The following is a 19,410-nucleotide window of genomic DNA, read 5'->3' on the forward strand; positions in this document are numbered from 1 at the left end:
AGAGAGAGAGAGAGAGAGAGAGAGAGAGAGAGAGAGAGAGAGAGAGACCAAGTGAGGTCAAGAGCGGCCTCTGGTGGACACAATTAGATATTGCAAGAGGTGTATACCAAACCTTTTCCATCAATCTTGTCCGATGACAATGAATCTTCTCTGACTTTATCTCTATCCCTTTATCCCTCTATCCCTCTATCCATCTATCTATCTATCTATCTATCTATCTATCTGTAGTCTATCTCTAATATCTATATCTGTATCTATAACTACATCTACATATCTACATAAATCTATTGATATTTAGATCAATATAGATAATAGAGATATGGATATATACATGTCCAACCTCAATTGGAGTTAACAAATTAGATTTTGAGATAGTATCTCACTTTGTAGCTCAGAATGACCTGGGGCTTACAATGTAGACCAGGGTAGCCTCAAAATTGTACCAATCCTTCTGCCTCAACCTCCAAAGTACAGAGACTACTAACAGCCACCATACTAAGCAATAAATTATATTTCAAAGAAAAAAATCTCATGTATCTCATTTTGGTGCATCTAGAATGCAATCACTCTGATCAGCAAGAGGCCCTAAGACATGTCATTTATCCTAAATAGAGGTCTCTGGATTGGACATTGTAGCTCAGTAGCACAGCGCTAGTCTAGGATGTTTGAGTCTCTGGGTTTCGTCCCAGCACTGAAAACAACCATCAACAAACAACTCTTCCTCCAGTCAGACTTCTTCATCCTTGCATGACGGTGTGAGCAGAAACACTTGGTCAATTATAAAATGCTGTGCACTAGTGAAGAGCAGGTGTGAGTCACACTGCCTTCTGTACTCACACTAGTGACCAGGCTTGACTACAGACAAGGTCCCTAGTCAGTCCCCATGTGGAAATCACAGAGCAATGGGCAACCTTGGCTCCACCCCACTTCTGAGACCTCACTGTCTATCTCCAGGGCTTGGTTCTGAGGTAAGTGTCATGTGGTAGCTCCCAAAGAGTTGACACATGGACACTGTCCCCACTCTGGGCCATCGAGGGGGTTAAGTGTCATTGAAAGCAGCTACCCTCAAGAATAGGAAGTTCTTCTGACTTCTCCTGTTCTCAAGTGTCAAATAGATACAGCAAGGTGTGGAGGGGCTGGTTTGCTGGGGCCTGTGGTCAGGACATGGTCACCTATTGAAAATGATACAAGTTGCTTTATTTCAGTTATGTGAAGTCCTGTTAGAAAAAGAAGACAACAAAACAAAAAACAAAACAACAAAAAGAACCCGCAAGAACCAGGGGCTAGAGAAATGGTTCAGCATTTAAGAACACTGGCTGCTCTTCCAGAGAACCCAGGTTCAGTTCACAGCAATCCCATGGAAGCTCACAACTGTCTGTAACTGCAGTTCCAGGGGCATCCATAACACCAGGCATGCATGTGGTGTGAATATATATATACACGAATGCAGGCGATACCCGTACACATAAAAAATATAAATCTTTACAGAAAACAAAACAAAACACCCTGAAGCCTCAAGATCCTAAGCATGCTGGGACAGAGCTCAAGGACAGTGTCCACCTATTGTACACAATGGGTTCCAATCCTAGCACTATAAAGAAAAAAAAAGTCCCACTTCAGCCAGTCTAAGAACAGAATGACTTCATCCATTCATTGCACTTTCCCATGAGCAGACAAGCTTCCCTGAGCTTAGCATAACCAGAATTAGTCCTTAGCTGGACTAATCCTCTGCCAGGTCTTGCTTTGCTGAGTTGAGCTCAGACCATATCAAGTTGAGCTCTGAGAGTCGGCAGGCAAGGCCAGGCAGGCGGATGAGAGATCAGCTGCCCTCCCTCCCCTCCCCTGCCCTCCCCCCGCCTCCCACCCCCACCCCTCCCAGTCAGTGTAAAGCAGCGCCATCTCCCGGGCATCAGCAATACCCGAGATGCCGCTGAAGAGCGATGTGCTCCCCTTGTGGTTTATACTCTGTAGCGGGCCTCTCCCTGCCGGATTTATGACCACCTGTCCCAGGAAGAGCATAAATCACTATATCCGTGACACTTTAAATCTCAGGGAGAGATAGGAGAAGACACCTAGGCCGGCAGCACTGTCTCCCTGGGTATTAGAAGCAATTAGGGCCCGATGGCTGGGCTGTAAGAAGCCTGCAGAAGATCAGGATGTGAGTTTGGGCTCCTGTGATCACCCCCACGCTGCCCCTTCCTGCCCTTACTCTGTGTTTTGGGTCCATTACTCTTTCTACAAACATAGCCTCCCAAGGGAGGGGCTCTGACAGTGCAGAGAACCAGCCCCAGTACCCAGAGTGCTTGAGAAGGAAATGGGTCTGCAATCACGTGAGCCTTTCAAAACCAGAGAGAAAGGAAGTCTGAGATCAGGCAGTGTGTGTGTGTGTGTGTGTGTGTGTGTGTGTGTGTGTGTGTGTGAGAGAGAGAGAGAGAGAGAGAGAGAGAGAGAGAGAGAGAGAGAGAAAGAGAAAGAGAGAGAGATGACAGCCAGCTCCCGAGTCTTTTATCTGACCTACACGTTGACTCATCTAAGTTTTCCTCATCTCTTATTTTATGAGTATCAGAGCCATGTCTAGTGATACAAGCCTATATAGTCCAAGCTACCCAGGAGACAGAAACAGGAGAATCACAAGTTCAAGGCTTACCAAGTCCAAGGCAGCCTGGATGTCTTAGGGAAACCCTGCCTCAAAACAGAAAGGAACGGCTGTGTAAAAGCGCTTGCTGCTCTGACAGAGAGTCCGGGTTCGGTTCCTGGCTCCCATGTGGTGACTCACAACTGTCTACAACTAGAGTTCTGGGGGATCTGACACCCTCTTCTAGCCTATGTTGGGACCATATACATATAAGCTATACACAAATATATATAGGTAAACACTCATGTAGCAGCAGAAGAAGGAGGAGAAAAGGAGGAGGAGGAGGAGGAGGAGGAGGAGGAGGAGGAGGAGGAGGAGGAAGAAGGAGGAGGAGGAGGAAGGAGGAGGAGGAGGAAGGAGGAGGAGGAAGGAGGAGGAGGAGGAGGAGGAAGGAGGAGGAGGAAGGAGGAGGAGGAGGAAGAGGAGGAGGAAATTTAATAAGAAGTGAAAAAGACGGCAGGGGACAGAGCTTGGTGGCAGAAGAGCTGCCAAACATTCGCAAGGTCCTGGATTCAGTCTCTAGAACCTAAAAACAGAAAGACTGAGGGCCTGGCCTACGGAGACTTCCTGACAGTAACAACATTGCAATGCTTGAGTCTCTTTCCACTGCCCAGCCTGTCTTCCTCCTTGCTGTATCTTCCCCATTCCATGGAAAATAAAAAGACTAGATTCTCCACTGCTCTGATGGTAAACAGATATAAATAAGATCTGTAGCGTGTCACCATTTCTATCCCAAAGCCTGCTCCTCTGGGGTATTTTGCTTCACATAGTGACATTTCCCACAGTGCCTTATGGGAGCCCCTATCCCACACCACCCCCATTACTCTCTGGAGATACCTTTCAAGACCTCCCATGGGAACAGAAAACTATAGGCAGTATGGAACCCCGGGGCGTACTGTCTTTTTTCTGTATGTACCAACTATCTAGTGGCCAGGACTCCCTAAAGCTCCCGTTCTGCATGAGTGTACTGTTTCCTCTGTTTCCCCTTACAAATATTAATAAACATGGCTCCTGAAACTCCCAGACCCCTGGATGAGACCCCACGAGCCTGGTTTTACCTTTTCAGTGTTTCCAGAGGCTCCTTCTTATCCGTGCTGCCAGTGTCTGGATCCACCGTTGTTAAAAGGCACCTGGACGCACACACAAAAAAAAAGCATTGCACAGGTAACAAAGAAGAGAGACCTCGCCCCTCCCCCCGCCTCCAACTTGGTCCCCCGCCCCACCCCACCCTGCCCCCAGGACAGGAAAGGGTCTCACCGGGTGCAAGCCATCACCCGTCTCAGTTCCACATCTCCAATGAGAAGCTCGTTCCAAGAGTCCTAGAAAGTGAAGAACAAATTTCCAGGAGCTCCTCTGGGCACTGCCCTGTGCAGGGACTTGTGGGGAGTCATACCTAATAATGTCATTGCATCAGAAGTGCTGGGCTTCACCTCAGTCCAGAGGGAACAGTGGACACCACACATCTGTCTTCCTAAGCAACGTCCATCCTCTCTCCTCTTTGAAAGCTTATCCACACATGACATCCTAAGTTGGACCCCCAGCTCTGAGAATGATGTCACACATGACACCCTAGGTTGGACCCCCTAGCTCTCAGCATGATGTCACACATGACACCCTAGGTTGGACCCCCTAGCTCTCAGCATGATGTTACACACCTTTAATCCTGGCACCTGGAAGGCAAACTAGCAAGTTTGTTTCAGCACAGACAGGGTTGTTACACAGGGAAACCCTGTTTAAAACAAACAAAAAGTCTGTGCATTGCTCTTGCAGAAGACCAGCATTCAGTTCCCAGCACCCGTGTCAGCCAGCTCACAACCACCATAATGCCAGCTCTAGGGAATCAGAAGCCCTCTTCTGGCCTCCAGAGGCACCTGCATTTGCATGCATATACACGCCCCACATATATATAGTTAAAATAAATCTATTTATTTAAAAGAAGATTGCCATTTATTATTATTATTGTGTGTGTGTGAATGGGTGTGAGGGATGTCACGGTGAGTGGTCAGTATCTTATGAGCGGAACCCTCTTACGGGCTTAGTATGGCCATTTTGAGAGACAGAAGACTATTGAGCAAAGCAGTCACATTGAAAAGCATAAGAGCTCCCACAAGGCCCCTGGGAGCTTGTTCCTTGCCTCTCTAGGGTTCAAGAAAGAACACTTTATAGTCCAGACATGATGATGTCTCAGACTCTGACCTAGCAGGTGGCCAAGAACTGAGAATCACAAGGCAAATGTATGTGACTGGGCCTGGGAGGGGCAGAGCAGAGGGAAGAGACAGGAGCAAATTTTGAGTGCCAAGTTCAGTGAAAAAGTGCTCTGCCCCAAGCAGATGCTGGCAAGTGAAAAGGGCTCTGCCTGAGGGCAGCCTGGGAGCACGCATCTTCTTTATCAACAGAACTGAGCCCTTCAGAGAGAGTCCTGGCCTGTACATACCTAAGGAGTGACAGGTGGAACACTGCAGGATTGGTGCAGATTGTTGAGAATTGCCGGGGGAAGGGGATGGAGATGGAAAGGGGAGGGGAGGGGGAAGGGAGGGGGCGGGAGAGGGAAAGACTCAATGGCTCTTCTAGGCCGAACAGGCACAGGAGGATTGTCACTGAGACAGTCTCAGAACATCAGTTGTTGCCTTTTGTCAAGCTGATTGATGACTGACACAGTCTGTACATAGGGCCCGTTCTCACAAATGAACAGAAGCAACACAGTCACCGTATAAGGGTGCGTGCAGTTCACACACTGCGCAGACACTCTGCCATCTTCAGAGGAATGTTGTGGCAGGACCTTTGATCACACTGCCAACCTCAAGACCTTGTCGTTTACTGGAAAAACCTGTTTCTTGTTGTGGTGCCGCTCGGCCTCAGCATACACACATTTAATCCCTCTGACTGGAACGCACATGCTCTTAGCACACATCTTTAATTCCAAACAATGAAGGTAAAGTTAGTTTGTAGGAGGAAGCACCCATGTTTGAAAGTGATCTTCTTCATGAAAGTGATCTGCCTTCATGACAGGTCAGGCAGAGTCAATGTCAAATGAGTGACAGACAAAGCAATGAAGGAGAAAGATTTGACAGAATATTATACACGCCACTCTCACAAGAACAGAGAAAAAAGAGAGACTACTTCAGAGAGAGCTGCAGGGAGAGAGGAGGCAGTTTTGCTGGGAGGGTTTTACAGAGAGAGGCTGAAGAGAGAATGAGCCAGAGAAGGAGAAGGAGCAAGAAGATTAGAACAGATTAGTTTGAGGCCAAGCAAAGCAAAAAGTCAGAGGGCAAGAGAGAAGCCAGATTAAACCAGTCAGCTTGCAGAGGGGTTTGAGCCAGAACATCTGAGTTGAATCAGTCAGCAAGAGATCAGAAAGAACCAGGAAGGAGTGAGCAAATTCAGCAGCAAGTCTGAGAGGCTGACAATATTCTGGGCCTAGATTAGACTGTACAGAGGCTAGAAGCTTCCAGGACTAGGTTCAGGTTAGCAGACTGAGGCATTAAGCCTCTGAGATGACAATTGCATCAGGTGACTAGAAGTTACCTTTACAGGTACTTCTACCTGTACATGTTTGAACCTGAGAGTATGCAAGGAGTATGTTATACAAAACATCAGAGATGAGTTAGCAAGATGGCTCACTGGTAAAGACACTTGCCAATCAAATCTGAAGACTGAAATTCAATCCCTAGAAGCCACAACACTTCAGGAGAGAGCCAATTTCCACAAGTTACCCTCTGACTTCCACACATGCACAGAATATATACACATACAAATAAATAAAATGTATCAGGGGTGTATGTGTGGGAATAGAATTCCTAGATCGCTCTTTTCCCATCATTCCTTGTTCATCTCCCACAGCAAAGCTAAGAGACAGAATTAGTTTCCCTCATCTATGAGGTGAGAACTCAATCACTTGGCAGAGGTAAAGGCCTCTTTCTAGTCTCCTCTGCGTTACCCTTTCTACATATATACAAAAGGTATGACCAGAAGTAAATTCCTATTTGCAGGCTGATATCTCTGCTGGGTACCCACAGATGGCCTTAATCACCAAGCCCCCAAGCCAAGACTTCTTAAATGTTTTTCCATTCATAACCACTTTTAACCTGAGAAATTTTTATGTAGTTCCCCAAGCATCCATTAATACAAAATAGGTACAGTTTTCAAACATTTGTTGATAATAAATCGTAAAAACTATTTTTAAAACCATTCCTGAGAGCACTGACCGTTTAGTCATTCCCCAAAGACTGAAGTGAAGTCTGTATGATAATCACATGAATGTGTCTGACAAAATAAAAATCCAAAGAAATTCTGACTGGCTATGTGCTGAAGCAAAGGTAGAAAAGTATTACCTTTGTTTTCTACTACGAAGCCACTATGTTGTGCCGAAACTTTGTATGCACAATAAAACCAGCACAACTCATAACAAACAAAAGTCTGGAATCTGAGCCAAGGTATTGCTTGCATTACATGGCGTGATGGTTCGCTCAAAGTGCACCTGTCATGTGTCCAGCACCAAGGCTGAAGCAAAATCACGTGATACAATATGGGCAAGCACTGCCAGAAGCACATCAGATTCATTGTGTGGCTGTGAGTTGTTTCACGTTCATTCCTGTATCCGTTACTTTTCTATTGCTGTGATAAAACACTGTGACAAAGCAACTTATAAGAAAAACCATGTATTTGGGCTTATTCCAGAAGTTAGAGTCTGGGCTGGAAGAGCAAAAGCACAGCAGTGGGAACAGAGAGCTGAGATCTCACATCTTGAGCCACAAGTACAAACAGAGAGAGCCAACTTGAATGTCACTAGGTCATAGGTCCCAAACCTACCCAAACAATGACATCAACTGGGGACTAGCTATTCAAATGCCTAAGTCCACAAGAGACATCTTCTGAAACCACCATTGGTGCTGTTCCACATTCTTCATGATCCTCACATTCGGTTCTGTCCTGACCAGCATCTTCCTTCATGACAGATCAAGCAGAGTCAAAATGAACATCCAAAGGTTATCACAAAAATAAGTCAGCTGCTAGGGCCACATGGGACACTAGAAACCAGCATCATAGTTCTCTACGTTGAAGTACAATGTGGGACACCTAAGAGCCCGAGGAAGAAGCCCCTGGAAGTGTTAGAGAATGGCACCATCAAGCTGGGAAGTGTTCCACCCCTATCAGTTGCCATGCTAAACATGCTAACATTCTAGTCTTCCTCAAAGGAGTCACCAGCTAGGCAGAAATTGGGTGAGGCAGCAAGACAAAACAAGCATTTTGTTTGTTCCAAGACCATGTAGCCCATGCTGAGTAAATGTAACTCAACGGTCAATCTGTCTACCCAGGATTCTCCCCGTAAGCCTCAGCCTCACCCATGTGTGTCTTCCATACATGAACCTTCACTTCTTAGCTGCCCAACAAACCTACAGATGGAGTCATCGTGCAGAGACAACTCCTGGCAATAGTTGAGTCCAATATAAATAATTGTTTTGCTTTTCATTGTTGTTATTTTGAGAAAGGGTCTTACGTAGTTCAGGCTGACCCTGAACTCATTGTATAGCTCAGGCTGGCTTTGAACTCCTAATCCTCCTGTCTCTACTGCCATTGCATTGATTACAGTTATGGGCCTCCTGGCAATAACTATTACATCTTTCATAAAATAAAAAGAGAGAGGCTATTCAGGCCAAATGTTACCTCAGCATAAGCACCACATCCCGAGATGACAATATTAGGCCTGAAGTTTGTTGCTTTCACTCTTCTTTCCAGCCTGGAGTTGAGATCTTCCAAGGATGCCTCAGAGAGGACCAGGTATGGACTGGCATCTGAGTAGGCCACCTGACAAGGAAGCAGACATTGGATACAATGTGGCCCGTAAGCCTCAGACCTCGCAGCAGCAGCAGCAGCAGCAGCAGCAGCAGCAGCAGCACCTATGTGCATTCTCCATACAGAAGCCTTCCTTCTTAGGTGCTCATAGGGGACATCCTGGGTCTAGTCCCTGAAAATTCAGCCCCCACACCCCAACACACACATCTTTGTAACTATATTTCTAGTTCTTTTCATAGACATGTCACAGCAATTCAAATCTTAACAGTACTACATGACATAAAGGGGTCTCAGAGAACACTCCACAGTTAAGAGCACTGGTTATTCTTGCAGAGATCTGTGATTCAAGTCCCAGCACTCACATGGCAGCATACAACCATTTTAACTCCAGGTCTAGAGGATCTGATGCCCTCTTCTGGCCTTCATAGGAACTGCACATATGTGGCACATAGACTTTCAGGCAAAACATGCATACCTATAAAATTTTGTATTTTATGCATGACTTTAGAGTCCTACATCACTATATATCTTCCCTTAAAGACATCACTTTAGTGGGAGAGATGACTCAGCGTGGTCCTGAGTTCAATTCCCAGCAACCACCTAGTGGCTCACAATCATCTGTAACAGGATATGATGTCATCTTCTGACGTGTCTGAAGACAGCTACAGTGTACTCATATACATAAAATAAAGAAACAAACAAACAAATCTTTTTAAAAATACAAGACACTCAATTTGGGGGGCTGGAGAAATAGCTCAGAAGTTAAGGGCACTGACTGCTCTTCCATAGATCCTGAGTTCAACTCCCAGCAACCACATAGTGGCTCACAACCATCTTTAATGAGATCTGGTGCCCTCTTCTGGCATGCAGGGATACATGTGAGCAAAATATTGTATACATAATAAATAAATAAATCTTTCAAAAAAAAAGGATATCACCTTTCTAAGCATCTATTTTCTTAGTGTTTAATAAGGTGACAAGTTCAATGGGTTCATTATTTTGAGAAAATGTTCACTTTTTCTATAGGTACCTATCTTTATGCAACCTCCAATTTAATATGAAGCATGAATGTCGGCCCTTATTGTTTTAACATTAAAGTTGTCTGTAGTGCTACTGCCCTACATCATGAGTAGGTATACCCTACACCACCACTTGCAGTCTGACACACCATTGTAAGAAAGCTAAAACATTTGGACTACACTGTTACAGAATCGATTGAAAGTGAAAACGCTGCATAATAAATAGTATTGGGTCCCTACAGGCACCAGAACGCTTACAAAAAGTAAGCACAGATAATCCCAGAAATCTTAGGAAGGAGAGAAAAAAATCAGCTGGGGCCATGAGGCCGGGGTGTCAGCTAGGGGGAGGGGCTTGTCTCTCTGGAAGAGACTTCACACATTTCTGACCACTTTTGGGAGAGACTGGAGCCTAGATAACAACAGCGGGCAGGCCTTCCTGCTCTGCATACCTTGGCCCTCTATTTAAAAGCCTGGTTCAAGAAGATTGCCAGGGCTCAGGCTGTGAGCACAAATGCTTTCTTTCTGTCTATTGCTTGGAGTCCCTGGAGCCTGGAGGTTGCCATGAAAACCATAGCATTTAGCATACCAGGGATGTGTCACGTGTGGGGAAACCCACAACAACTTTTTTCCACCCTCAGACCACACCAAGTCTCTCTCAAGCCTTTTACCTGGTCTGTGGGCCCAAACTCAGCCCTCATTTGCTGAGAATTTCTGGGGCGCATGTGTGGTTCAAAGTGCACCAGGCGACAGGACTGGGTCTTCAAGAAGCTGCTGACCCACTGAGCTGCATCCTCTCCACAATCCCTGCCCTGAACCTCCAGGCCATGCACTCTGCAGTGGGGACAGGGCAACAGGGAGGGACAATTTGGAGGCTCTGAGTATTGTTAACGCCGTATTCCTGAGTGAGTCAGAACGCTGCTGCATCAGTCCAACTGTGACACTGCTGGCATTCTTTCATTGCCCGACGACTTTACTTTCAGCTCAGTCCTGCCTCAGAGCAACTGTATAAACCCTAGTGACATTGATAGTGCTTTTGAAACCTTACCTTTCCTGTTTGTTTGTTTTTTTGTTTGTTTGTTTCAAGACAGGGTTTCTTTGTGTCCTGAAACTTGCTCTGTAGACCAGGCTGTCCTTGAGCTCAGCAATCTGCCTGCCTCTACCTCCCGAGTGCTGGGATTAAAGTCTTGAGCCACCTTTTCCCATTTGTAAAAGCAACTGAAAGCATACCTGTGTCTCCCTACCCAAAAGATGTGTGTAGAGGGTGAAGGGAGGTAATAGGTTTGAACGTCTTCAGAAGAACTGAGCAGGCTGGGAGAATGCAGCTAGGGGGCTGGCTCAGTTAGTATGAGAGTGAGAACTCAAATACCAGAGTCTATTGGGGATTGGTTCTAATGTTTTGTCTTGATCCGGCTCCAAAAATCACACAGGAATCTATGTGTCCAGATGCTGAGGGTCCTCGTCCCCAATTGGTTTTTGACTAATCTAATGGCTCGGCAGAGTGAGAATTGGGACTTTTAGGATTCCTGGGCAAGAAATGCAGGGGGGAAGAAAAATTCTGCCATGAGAAGAGTGTAGGACAGACCATGTACCATGAAGGAGCAGAAAGGTCAGACTTCAGAGCCTACCAACATGTAAGAGTACAGGAAAGTGGCCCCAGGGTTCACTCTCCCATTGGGGTAGCAGAGATGAAACAGATTTTAAAAGGTGATAACTCAGGAGTATTGGAGGGGAAAGTGGGTTAGCCAGACGGAGTTAGGGAGAAGCCCAGTGATTGAGCTGGTAAGGCATATCAAAAATAATGCTGTGTGTGTGTGTGTGTGTGTGTGTGTGTGTGTGTGTGTGTGTGTGTGTGTCTTTCATTCAAGAATCCAGGGAACTCTGGTGGGTGACAAGACATGCAATCACCTGCCTGGAGCTCAGAGCAGACTAACAGTTTACCGCTACACCCACAATCAGTCACCTGAGAGCCTCAAGTGAGGAATTGTTAATTTATATAGGAATACCCAGCTCATTGTGCTTGAAAGAGACAGAGACAGAAATAGAGGGAGACAAACACAGAGAGTTTGAGACAGAGAGACAGACGCAGAACAGGAGACAAAGAGACAGACAGAGATAGAAAGACAGAGACATAGAGGCATAGAGGCAGAGAGACAAAGACACAGAGAATTTTTAGCAGTAGTAGGGCTTGAACCCAGGACTTTGTGCATGCTAAGCAAACACTCTACCATGGACCCACATCTCTATTCTTTTTACTGTTCCTTCATTTTTTCAGGTGGGGTCTACTGAGTAGCCTAGGCTCCTTTTGAACTTATGATCCTTCTACCTCAGCCTCCCTCCTGCTGGGATTACAGGCCTGACTAAGATGGATTCATGGGTATTTGTTTATTTTTTTGTTTTTTTTTTTTAAGACAGGTTTTCTCTGTGTAGCCCTGGCTGTCCTGGAACTCACTATGTAGACCAGGCTGGCCTTGAACTTAAAGAGATTTGCCTGCCTCTGCCTCCCGAGTGCTGGGGCTCAAGGTGTCCGCCACCACACCCAACTCATGAGACATATAAATTTAAAATGCAGAAACGATAACAAAAACATAATTAAGCCAAATCATTTTCCCACAATGAGAAAAAGGATAGTCAGCTACAGTTTCTTAGCTGCTAAGGCAGGCCCCAGAGCACCTCCCTTCCCGCAGCCTACCAGCGTCAGGGCTCGGGAGGCGGGCTTATGTACCAACAGCTCAAGCAGTGCCCTCCTTCCTCCAACTGAACACAGGACACCTCCTCAGTTACCGCTGCTCTTTATCACTTTGCAACGTCCCCACTTCGAACTGAATATCATATCTAATAGGGCATCATTACCAGAGCCCTTTGCAAGGACAGTCCTGGGACAGATTACAGGGTTACCCCTCTTCTAGAACACCCTGCCTCCCTGTACCCAGTTTTGTCCTGGATTCTCTGGTGGGATTATTTTTCTCTTAGCTTCATGTTCAATGTGTTTTGGTCCCCATTGCTTTCTACATAGAACTTTAATTAACTAATTTATGTTTAATTAACTAATTTATGTCTAAGTTGGGGTTCAAACCCAGAGCTTCGAGCATGCTAGGCAACTGTTCTACCACTGCGCCACATCCTCAGCTTGCTACACTGGGCTTTTGTATTCCTTGTTCCCACCCAGCTTTTGAAGCTACTTCCTGTTTCTCCTCTCATGATGCAGAGGGCTGAACGCTTAGAGTCCTGGGCAATCAATAGCTAACTGTTAACAGTGCAGTTTCTGGAGCCTCTCCACTGTTCACGCATCTTCAGAATTGCAAGGGCGTATGCACAATCTGGGTTTTAATATAAATATATGTGCCCGTGTGTGTATCTATAAGATATGGAAGTAAAAGAGGGTCTGTGCATGGGGAGAAAGCAGTCTAACAGAAAATGGGGGATGCAAAATATCTCATGTTTTCTGTTTTATTTAGAGTCTAGATTTAACTATCTATCTATCTATCTACCTACCTACCTACCTACCTATCAGGGTTTCATGTAGCCCAGGCTGGCCTCAAATTCACCATATAGCCAAAGATGATCCTGAACTTCAGCTCTTCCTGCCCCTACCTCTTCAGCACTGGAATTACAGATGTGTATCATCATGCCTAGATTATGTAGTATTGGAGAGTAAATCCAGGGCTTCATATATGGTATGGTATGGTATGGTATGGTATGGTATGGTATGGTATGGTATGGTATGCAAGTACTGGACCATCTGAGTAAATTCAAAGATCTATACATCTATACATATGTTATATGAAATATTGAGACAATAATTTGAGGGGAAGAAGGGACCAGTGAAGGAGTAAAGGACAAGAAAATACAGGGCTAGTATGAGGAGCATGGTACAGTGTGTGTGTGTGTGTGTGTGTGTGTGTGTGTGTGTAAATGGCATAATGAAACCCATCTTTTATTTCATAAGCTAACTGAAAACTTAAACAACTAAAGGCTAAAGTTAAGAACACTGCATGCGTATTTGGTCCACAGGCCAGAGGCCTGCTCTACTCACCTGCACTGGAGGAGTGGGTTTGTGGCAGGTGGGGTGATAGGCAGCAACAGGTCCTTTGTGTAGGCTGCACTGAGAGTCAAGATGTCGTCCTCACAGGTCAGAGAAATCAGGACCATTCGAGGCTCCTGCCGGGCAGTGACCATGTTCCCCTCTTCATTGATCACGAGCCAAAACCTGACATTGGCAAAACACAGGCTCCATGGAAACCAGCACAGGCAATCTCAGAGACGGGGTGGGGGTGTCTGTCTGTCTGTCTGTCTGTCTGTGTGTCTCCTGAGCATTGCCTTGGCAATGAACAAGACTGAGGCCTGACACCGTCTGCTCATTTTAAAGGAGTCAATAACCACTCAAGAGTCAATGTATAACAGATGGAATATTTGCCAGGACTTGATCTTATTCATTAAGCGTGCCCCAAGAAGATAAGAACCCACTTCACAGCCAGCCAGAGGGTCACGGGGAAGCAGTGAGCTCTCAGGGGCAGAAAGGTGAGGTTGATCCTCAAGGAGTTTGCAGCCATAGAATTCAGCCGAGCACCAGGTGGCAGAAATTCCTTGTGTTGCCTTTGTTTACTTTCAGATTTTAGGCGTGGGTGTTTGCCTTTACCCTTGTATGCGCACTACATGCATGCAGTGCCTGCAAAGGCCAGAAGAGGGAGTGCTGGCAGCAAAACCCCAATCACCTGCAAGAGCAGCAAGTGCTCTTCACAGCTGAGCCAGCTCTCCAGCCCCACCCACCGAATGTTTAAATACTGGGTGTTGTGAATTCTGAAGTTTACTGAAAAGGTCTGGCGTCTGTCTCTACAGTACTTTCCTAGCCCACTCTTCTCCGTGTTTAGAGATACTCACTCCTCAGGGAAACGATAACTGGAAACAGAAGAGCAACAGATAGAACCATTTTTGAGAGGCAGTACGATGCACCCCCTCTGCTGCCAGGGGAGTGAAGAAGGTTCAAGGCAGAAAATGAAGCAGAAGCCACAGAGCAGTCCTGCTTACTGTCTTGCTCTTCACAGTTTGTTCTGCCTGCTTTCTTAAATAACCCAGAACCACCAGCCCAGGTGTACACTGCCACCATGGGCTGGGCCATTCCACGTCAATCATTAATTAAGAAAATCCCCCATAGACTTGTCTCTAGGCAATCTGATCGAGGCACGTTCTCAACGGAGGTTCGTCTTCTCAGATAAGTCTAAATTGTGCTGTGCTGACAAAAACAAACAAACAAACAAACAAAACAAAAACAGGATATCTCCATTTACCGTCTTATGCCTATAAATAAGTGGGCATTCCTCTAATTGTAACTAAGTGCTTTATGGAGAGGCACATGTTCTGTACAAAGCTTGTATGTGACCTAATACGTCAGTCAAAGTGGAGAGCCACCCTCATTACGCCCCATATACGTAGGTCTTCATTCTCTTGATCCCCAGCCTGGAACAATAATCAGAGCCTTAACTGATCTCATTCATGTGGCTTCTGTCAGTCTTGGCAGTATTCCTCTAGAGTCTAAAACATGTACTGTTGCTTTGTTTCAAATAAAGTTACCAACTGCTTTGGCAAGCCCTGATTTCCCCCCCAAAAAAAAAAAAATTGGAGAAGGAGCCAAGAATTCAGGAAAGGGCCAGCCCAGACACCGACCACCAGTGACATCACCCACACCAGAAATTCGAGTCACGGCCCTCGGTGTGTTCAGTACTGCACAACCTTCACCACTGTTTCCAAAACATCATCTTTCTGAACAGAAACTCTGAACCCAGTAAGCAATAACTCACCACACCCACCCCCTCCACCCCCCGGAACCTCCTCTCATATTTCTGTTTTTGAATTTGGACTCAAGCGGTTGGAGCTGAAATCCTGTACAACCAGTCCCTCTGTCCTGCTCAGTTAGATTAGCTCTGTGTTTTGGTTGTCCGTCAGTGTTATTACAAGCTTCTAGAACTTCACTCCTTGCTGAGGCTGGATGATATTCCAGGGTCTGTATAAACCACATTTTAGTCTCCTTGCCCCTTGATGGACACTTGGTGTCATTTCTACTTCTTAGTTTCAATGTTGCAAAAGTGTTCCTTAGATTCAAGCCCCTGTAACCTGTGTTCAATTCCTGGTAAACACATCAGAACATGACAGCCTTTAAGCCTGGTGTCTGCCCATCTTTCTAGAATGTTCTTCTAATTTACTTGCCTGGAAAGGGCCTGGCTGTTTTCTACTTTTCACTGTAAGCAAATTGACTTTTTTTTTTCAGCTAAATTCTTCCTGTATCCCCCTAGACAGCCTCTGAGACCCTTCCTCTCTGTTCTCTGGCACTTGTCATGGTCCCGCAAGGAAGCAGTTCCTCATTTTTTGTTTGGTTGTTTGCATTTGCTGCTGTTATTTATTTATTTATTTTTATGTATTTACTTATTGCTTACATTCCCTGGGAGCTGTGACAAAAGTGAAGAGTTTGCTGCCACAGCTGTGGTGCAATCCAGACCATGTTTTCTGAACCGCAATGGTAGTAAAATGTCAATGCTCTCTGCCTCTGAGGCTGACAGAAACATCTGGAGACAAGAAGCTACTGTATGTAAGGCCCCTCTGCACAAAGTGGGGAATAGTTAGGGTTCCTGACTGCCTGAAGCAAGGCGAGCAGCTGACCTTTGAACTTTGTCTGAAACTGCTGTGTCTCGGTGAAAGGACTTTTGGTGTATTTTCAAGAGAGGGGGAGGAAGGCAGGGAGTCCGGTAATCAGCCCCGGAGGCTTGTGTCAGCCACCTCCAGTCTCTAATGAGCTTTGGTTCTTGAGACATGAAGAATTGCAAAACGCAGGTGATTGGAGTCTCACACAAGGTCCCTACTGAAAGGAGGAACCCATCAGCCTGTAACTGCCCATCAACCTTACAAAAAGCCACCGGTAAATCAGCTATGAGACAAGGGCTGGAGCAAGGATCTCTATTTCTTCTTCCTGAACCAGTTCATCAGCATGTCCACTGAACTGAGGCAAAAGGCATGAGGCAAAAGGCTTTAGAGACCTGAGCCCCGGAGGTCACAGCCTCTGTTAGCCTGTACCCTCTGCTGCAGGAGAGGCCCTGAGGACCCTAAAAGAGAGCCTTCCAGTGATGCCCAGAGCTGGTGGGAGACCAAACCTGAAGAGAGCAGAGCTGCTGACCCTTCACTGAAGCCCAGATGACAGGGGTCACTCCTCAGCTGGACTTTTAATCGCTGTTTACAAATCCCGCGCAGAACCTTGATTTTCTTAAACTGCAAGAACCCGTTCAACTACTGCACTAACAGCAACGATCCGTGTCTAAGATCTGGGATCTATTGTCTTGGTTTCTCCAAATTTAAGACTATCACTAAGACTAAAGTAATCAAGGGCCAATCCCTTCCGGGTCCCTGGGTGAAGTTTTTGCTTGCAGATTGGCCACAAGATTTGAAACACCCACGGGAGTATGGAAAGAGAGACATCCGTCTCCAGGTAGCCGGGGAAAACAGGGAGCTTCAGAGTTCCAGGTCCCCTGAGTTGGCTGGCAGAGAGTGAGGATCACTTTTTCCGTTTCTCACTACCCTTTCCCCAGCCTCCGTTTTCTAGTCTGGGAAAGAAGGGACTCGTGAGCGGACCCCGCTGACCTCCCCGCACCCACTCAGCCTAGGTGATGCTCCGCGCTCCGAGTACCTGTCGCGCAGGTGGCCGCAGCGCAGCCCCATGGCAGTGCACTCTGCCTCGCTCACCGACACCCCCTTGCAGGACTTGATCGGGTAGATCCAGAGCTGTGCCACTGTTCCCACCTGCTGTAGCCGCTGATGTCGCCTGGGACGCGCGTGACGCCAGGCCATGGTCCCCAGCGCCACAGTGGCCAGTCCCGCCGCCGCGGCGACGCCGAGCCAGGTGGACTGCAGCTGCCCGGGGACCCGGCCGAAACTGGCACCCATGGCTGGAGCGGGCTGAGCGAGCTGATACACCTCTAGCACAGACCAGACCAAGAGTTACTGTGGCAGGCGGCCGAGGCCTGAGCCCAAAGTCCAGCAGCTCCTGACCCTTCCCCTCCAATCCAAGCTCAGCATCTTCACTTGACCTGGGCGGGAGGTGGTGGCTCAGCTGTCCGGATTCTCACCAATTGTCCCTACCTACCGCTGTCTTCCCTCACCCTCCCTCCCTCTCTCCCTCCCTCCCTCGCAGACCCTCCCCCACGATCAAACAGTGCAGAACAGCTTATTTACATGTTTGCAGGATTGTTTATTTGACCTAAAACGCACAACGTTTGCAGAACATGGCATGATTTTGAAATGAGAAACCAGGCTGTGGGCAGCCGCCCCTCTGGGGACTGTGGGGAGCAGTTTGGCAGCAGCCAGGGAGCTTCCAGCCAGCTGGGATCTGAAGTGAAAAGATCTGACCAGGCCCTGAGGAGCTACAAGGCCAATCCAGGGCTGCTGCTATGCACAGAGGCTCAGACCTGGACTAGTATTTAGTCAAGCCCCACCCAACCATCCACTCTCTTTTTCCCTGCGTGGACTGGCACTGCCAGGTGTCTCTTCCAAATGCCACCTTATCTTGGACAACAAAGACAAGGTCAACAAGGTAGCTTGGGCTCCTTAGGCACTTGTTTGAAGTGTCCAGCTGTTTATTCAAAACTGTTCTAACAAGGAGAAAGTTATTTCTCTACTAAGATAAGGCAGAGAAATTAGACTTTGTACTAAAACTAGGGCTGGGGATTTTACAGCCAAGGGGCGGATGGCGGTTGGGGGGGGGGGTGGGAGGGTGAGGGGAGGGTGGAGGGTGAGGGGTAAACATGATTACAACAACCAAGGCAGGAATAAAGATTTCTATGAAGAGAAGCTTGTGCCCTTTCCCTCTGGCCATCAGACTATTGAAACAGTGGACCTAGAAACTGGGATCCCCACCACTCCACCCCAACCCCAAGTCTCAGGGAGAGAGAAGTTGGCTGGGAGCCTGGTGTCAGCCAGAGGGAGAGCCTGCCTCCCAGAAAGAGATTCCACACAGTGCTGACAAGGCTTCAGACCACCTTTCTTTCAGGAGAGACTGCAGCTGACACCCTACAGCTGACACACTGGCGGACCTGTGACCCGTAGGATCACACTCTGACCAGAGCTGTCCTGCTGATGGGCAGCATCCTGAAGCCGAGAGGGACAGTCCCCAAAGCTTGATGTTCACGTAATATGAAAATGCAAGAATGAGGTATCATGGAGACCAGCTGAGACCAGGCAATGTGCAGCCGAGCTGGACGCCCTGTGAGGGTGCCCTGAGAGGCTACTGTGTGAAGCGAGGGAGAAGCGGCATGCTAGCACACACTGGCCTCAGCTAGCTGGGTTTGGACATGAAATGTCACCCTCTAGCTCCCATGCTCCCAGCTGGTGGCACTATTTGGGGAGGCTGAAGTAAGTTATGAGGTGTAGCCTAGCTGGGGAGGAAGGAAGTCTCCTGAGGGTTGGCCCCTTCCTGCCCTTCTGCTTCCTTGGCTTATCAGATAAAGAATGTCCCCCCTGCTGCACACTCCTACACATGGGGCTCTGCCCACTGCAGCAGAGTGGCAACCACAGAGGACTTTAAACTGAGTATGACTTTAAAAAATTATCATTTCTAAAATTGACTTAGGACACAGCTTCTTATACCACATTTACCTCACAGCCTGATGGAGGTGAGAGGCCCAGAACCCAGTGAAGGAGAAGGCAGAAAGAGCAACAGCTGTCCCCCACTGATTATGAGATGTCTCTTGAAGTCATCAGCTATAATGCCTTAAACCAGCGGTTCTCAATCTCCTAACGCTGCAGCCTTGAATACAGTTCCTCCTGGGGTGGTGACTCCACCCATAAAATTATTTTCATTGCTACTTCATGCCTGTAACAGTGCTACTATTACGAATCGTAATATAAACACCTGATATGCAGGATATCTGATATGACAAGGAGCGTAACCCACACGTTGAGAACCATTGGCTTAGACAGTCATGA

General features: G+C 47.0%; 1 protein-coding gene across 1 annotated transcript in view; it reads right to left on the minus strand.

Annotated features, from left to right (window-relative positions):
- Marc1 (mitochondrial amidoxime reducing component 1) overlaps positions 1 to 17,388 on the minus strand; it is a 22,110-nt gene extending 4,722 nt beyond the window's left edge. The window contains exons 1-6 of the mRNA XM_028759288.1: positions 17,117 to 17,388; positions 13,481 to 13,654; positions 10,116 to 10,278; positions 8,300 to 8,440; positions 3,893 to 3,954; positions 3,694 to 3,765 (exon numbers count right to left, since the gene is read on the minus strand). Of these exons, the coding sequence (XP_028615121.1) occupies positions 3,694 to 3,765; positions 3,893 to 3,954; positions 8,300 to 8,440; positions 10,116 to 10,278; positions 13,481 to 13,654; positions 17,117 to 17,373 (869 nt within the window). The 5' untranslated portion in view covers positions 17,374 to 17,388. The remainder of the gene's footprint in view (positions 1 to 3,693; positions 3,766 to 3,892; positions 3,955 to 8,299; positions 8,441 to 10,115; positions 10,279 to 13,480; positions 13,655 to 17,116) is intronic.
- Between the last annotated feature and the right edge of the window lie 2,022 nt (positions 17,389 to 19,410).

Source organism: Grammomys surdaster, unplaced genomic scaffold (assembly GCF_004785775.1).
Source record: "Grammomys surdaster isolate TR1022 unplaced genomic scaffold, NIH_TR_1.0 130, whole genome shotgun sequence".
NCBI lineage: Eukaryota > Metazoa > Chordata > Mammalia > Rodentia > Muridae > Grammomys > Grammomys surdaster.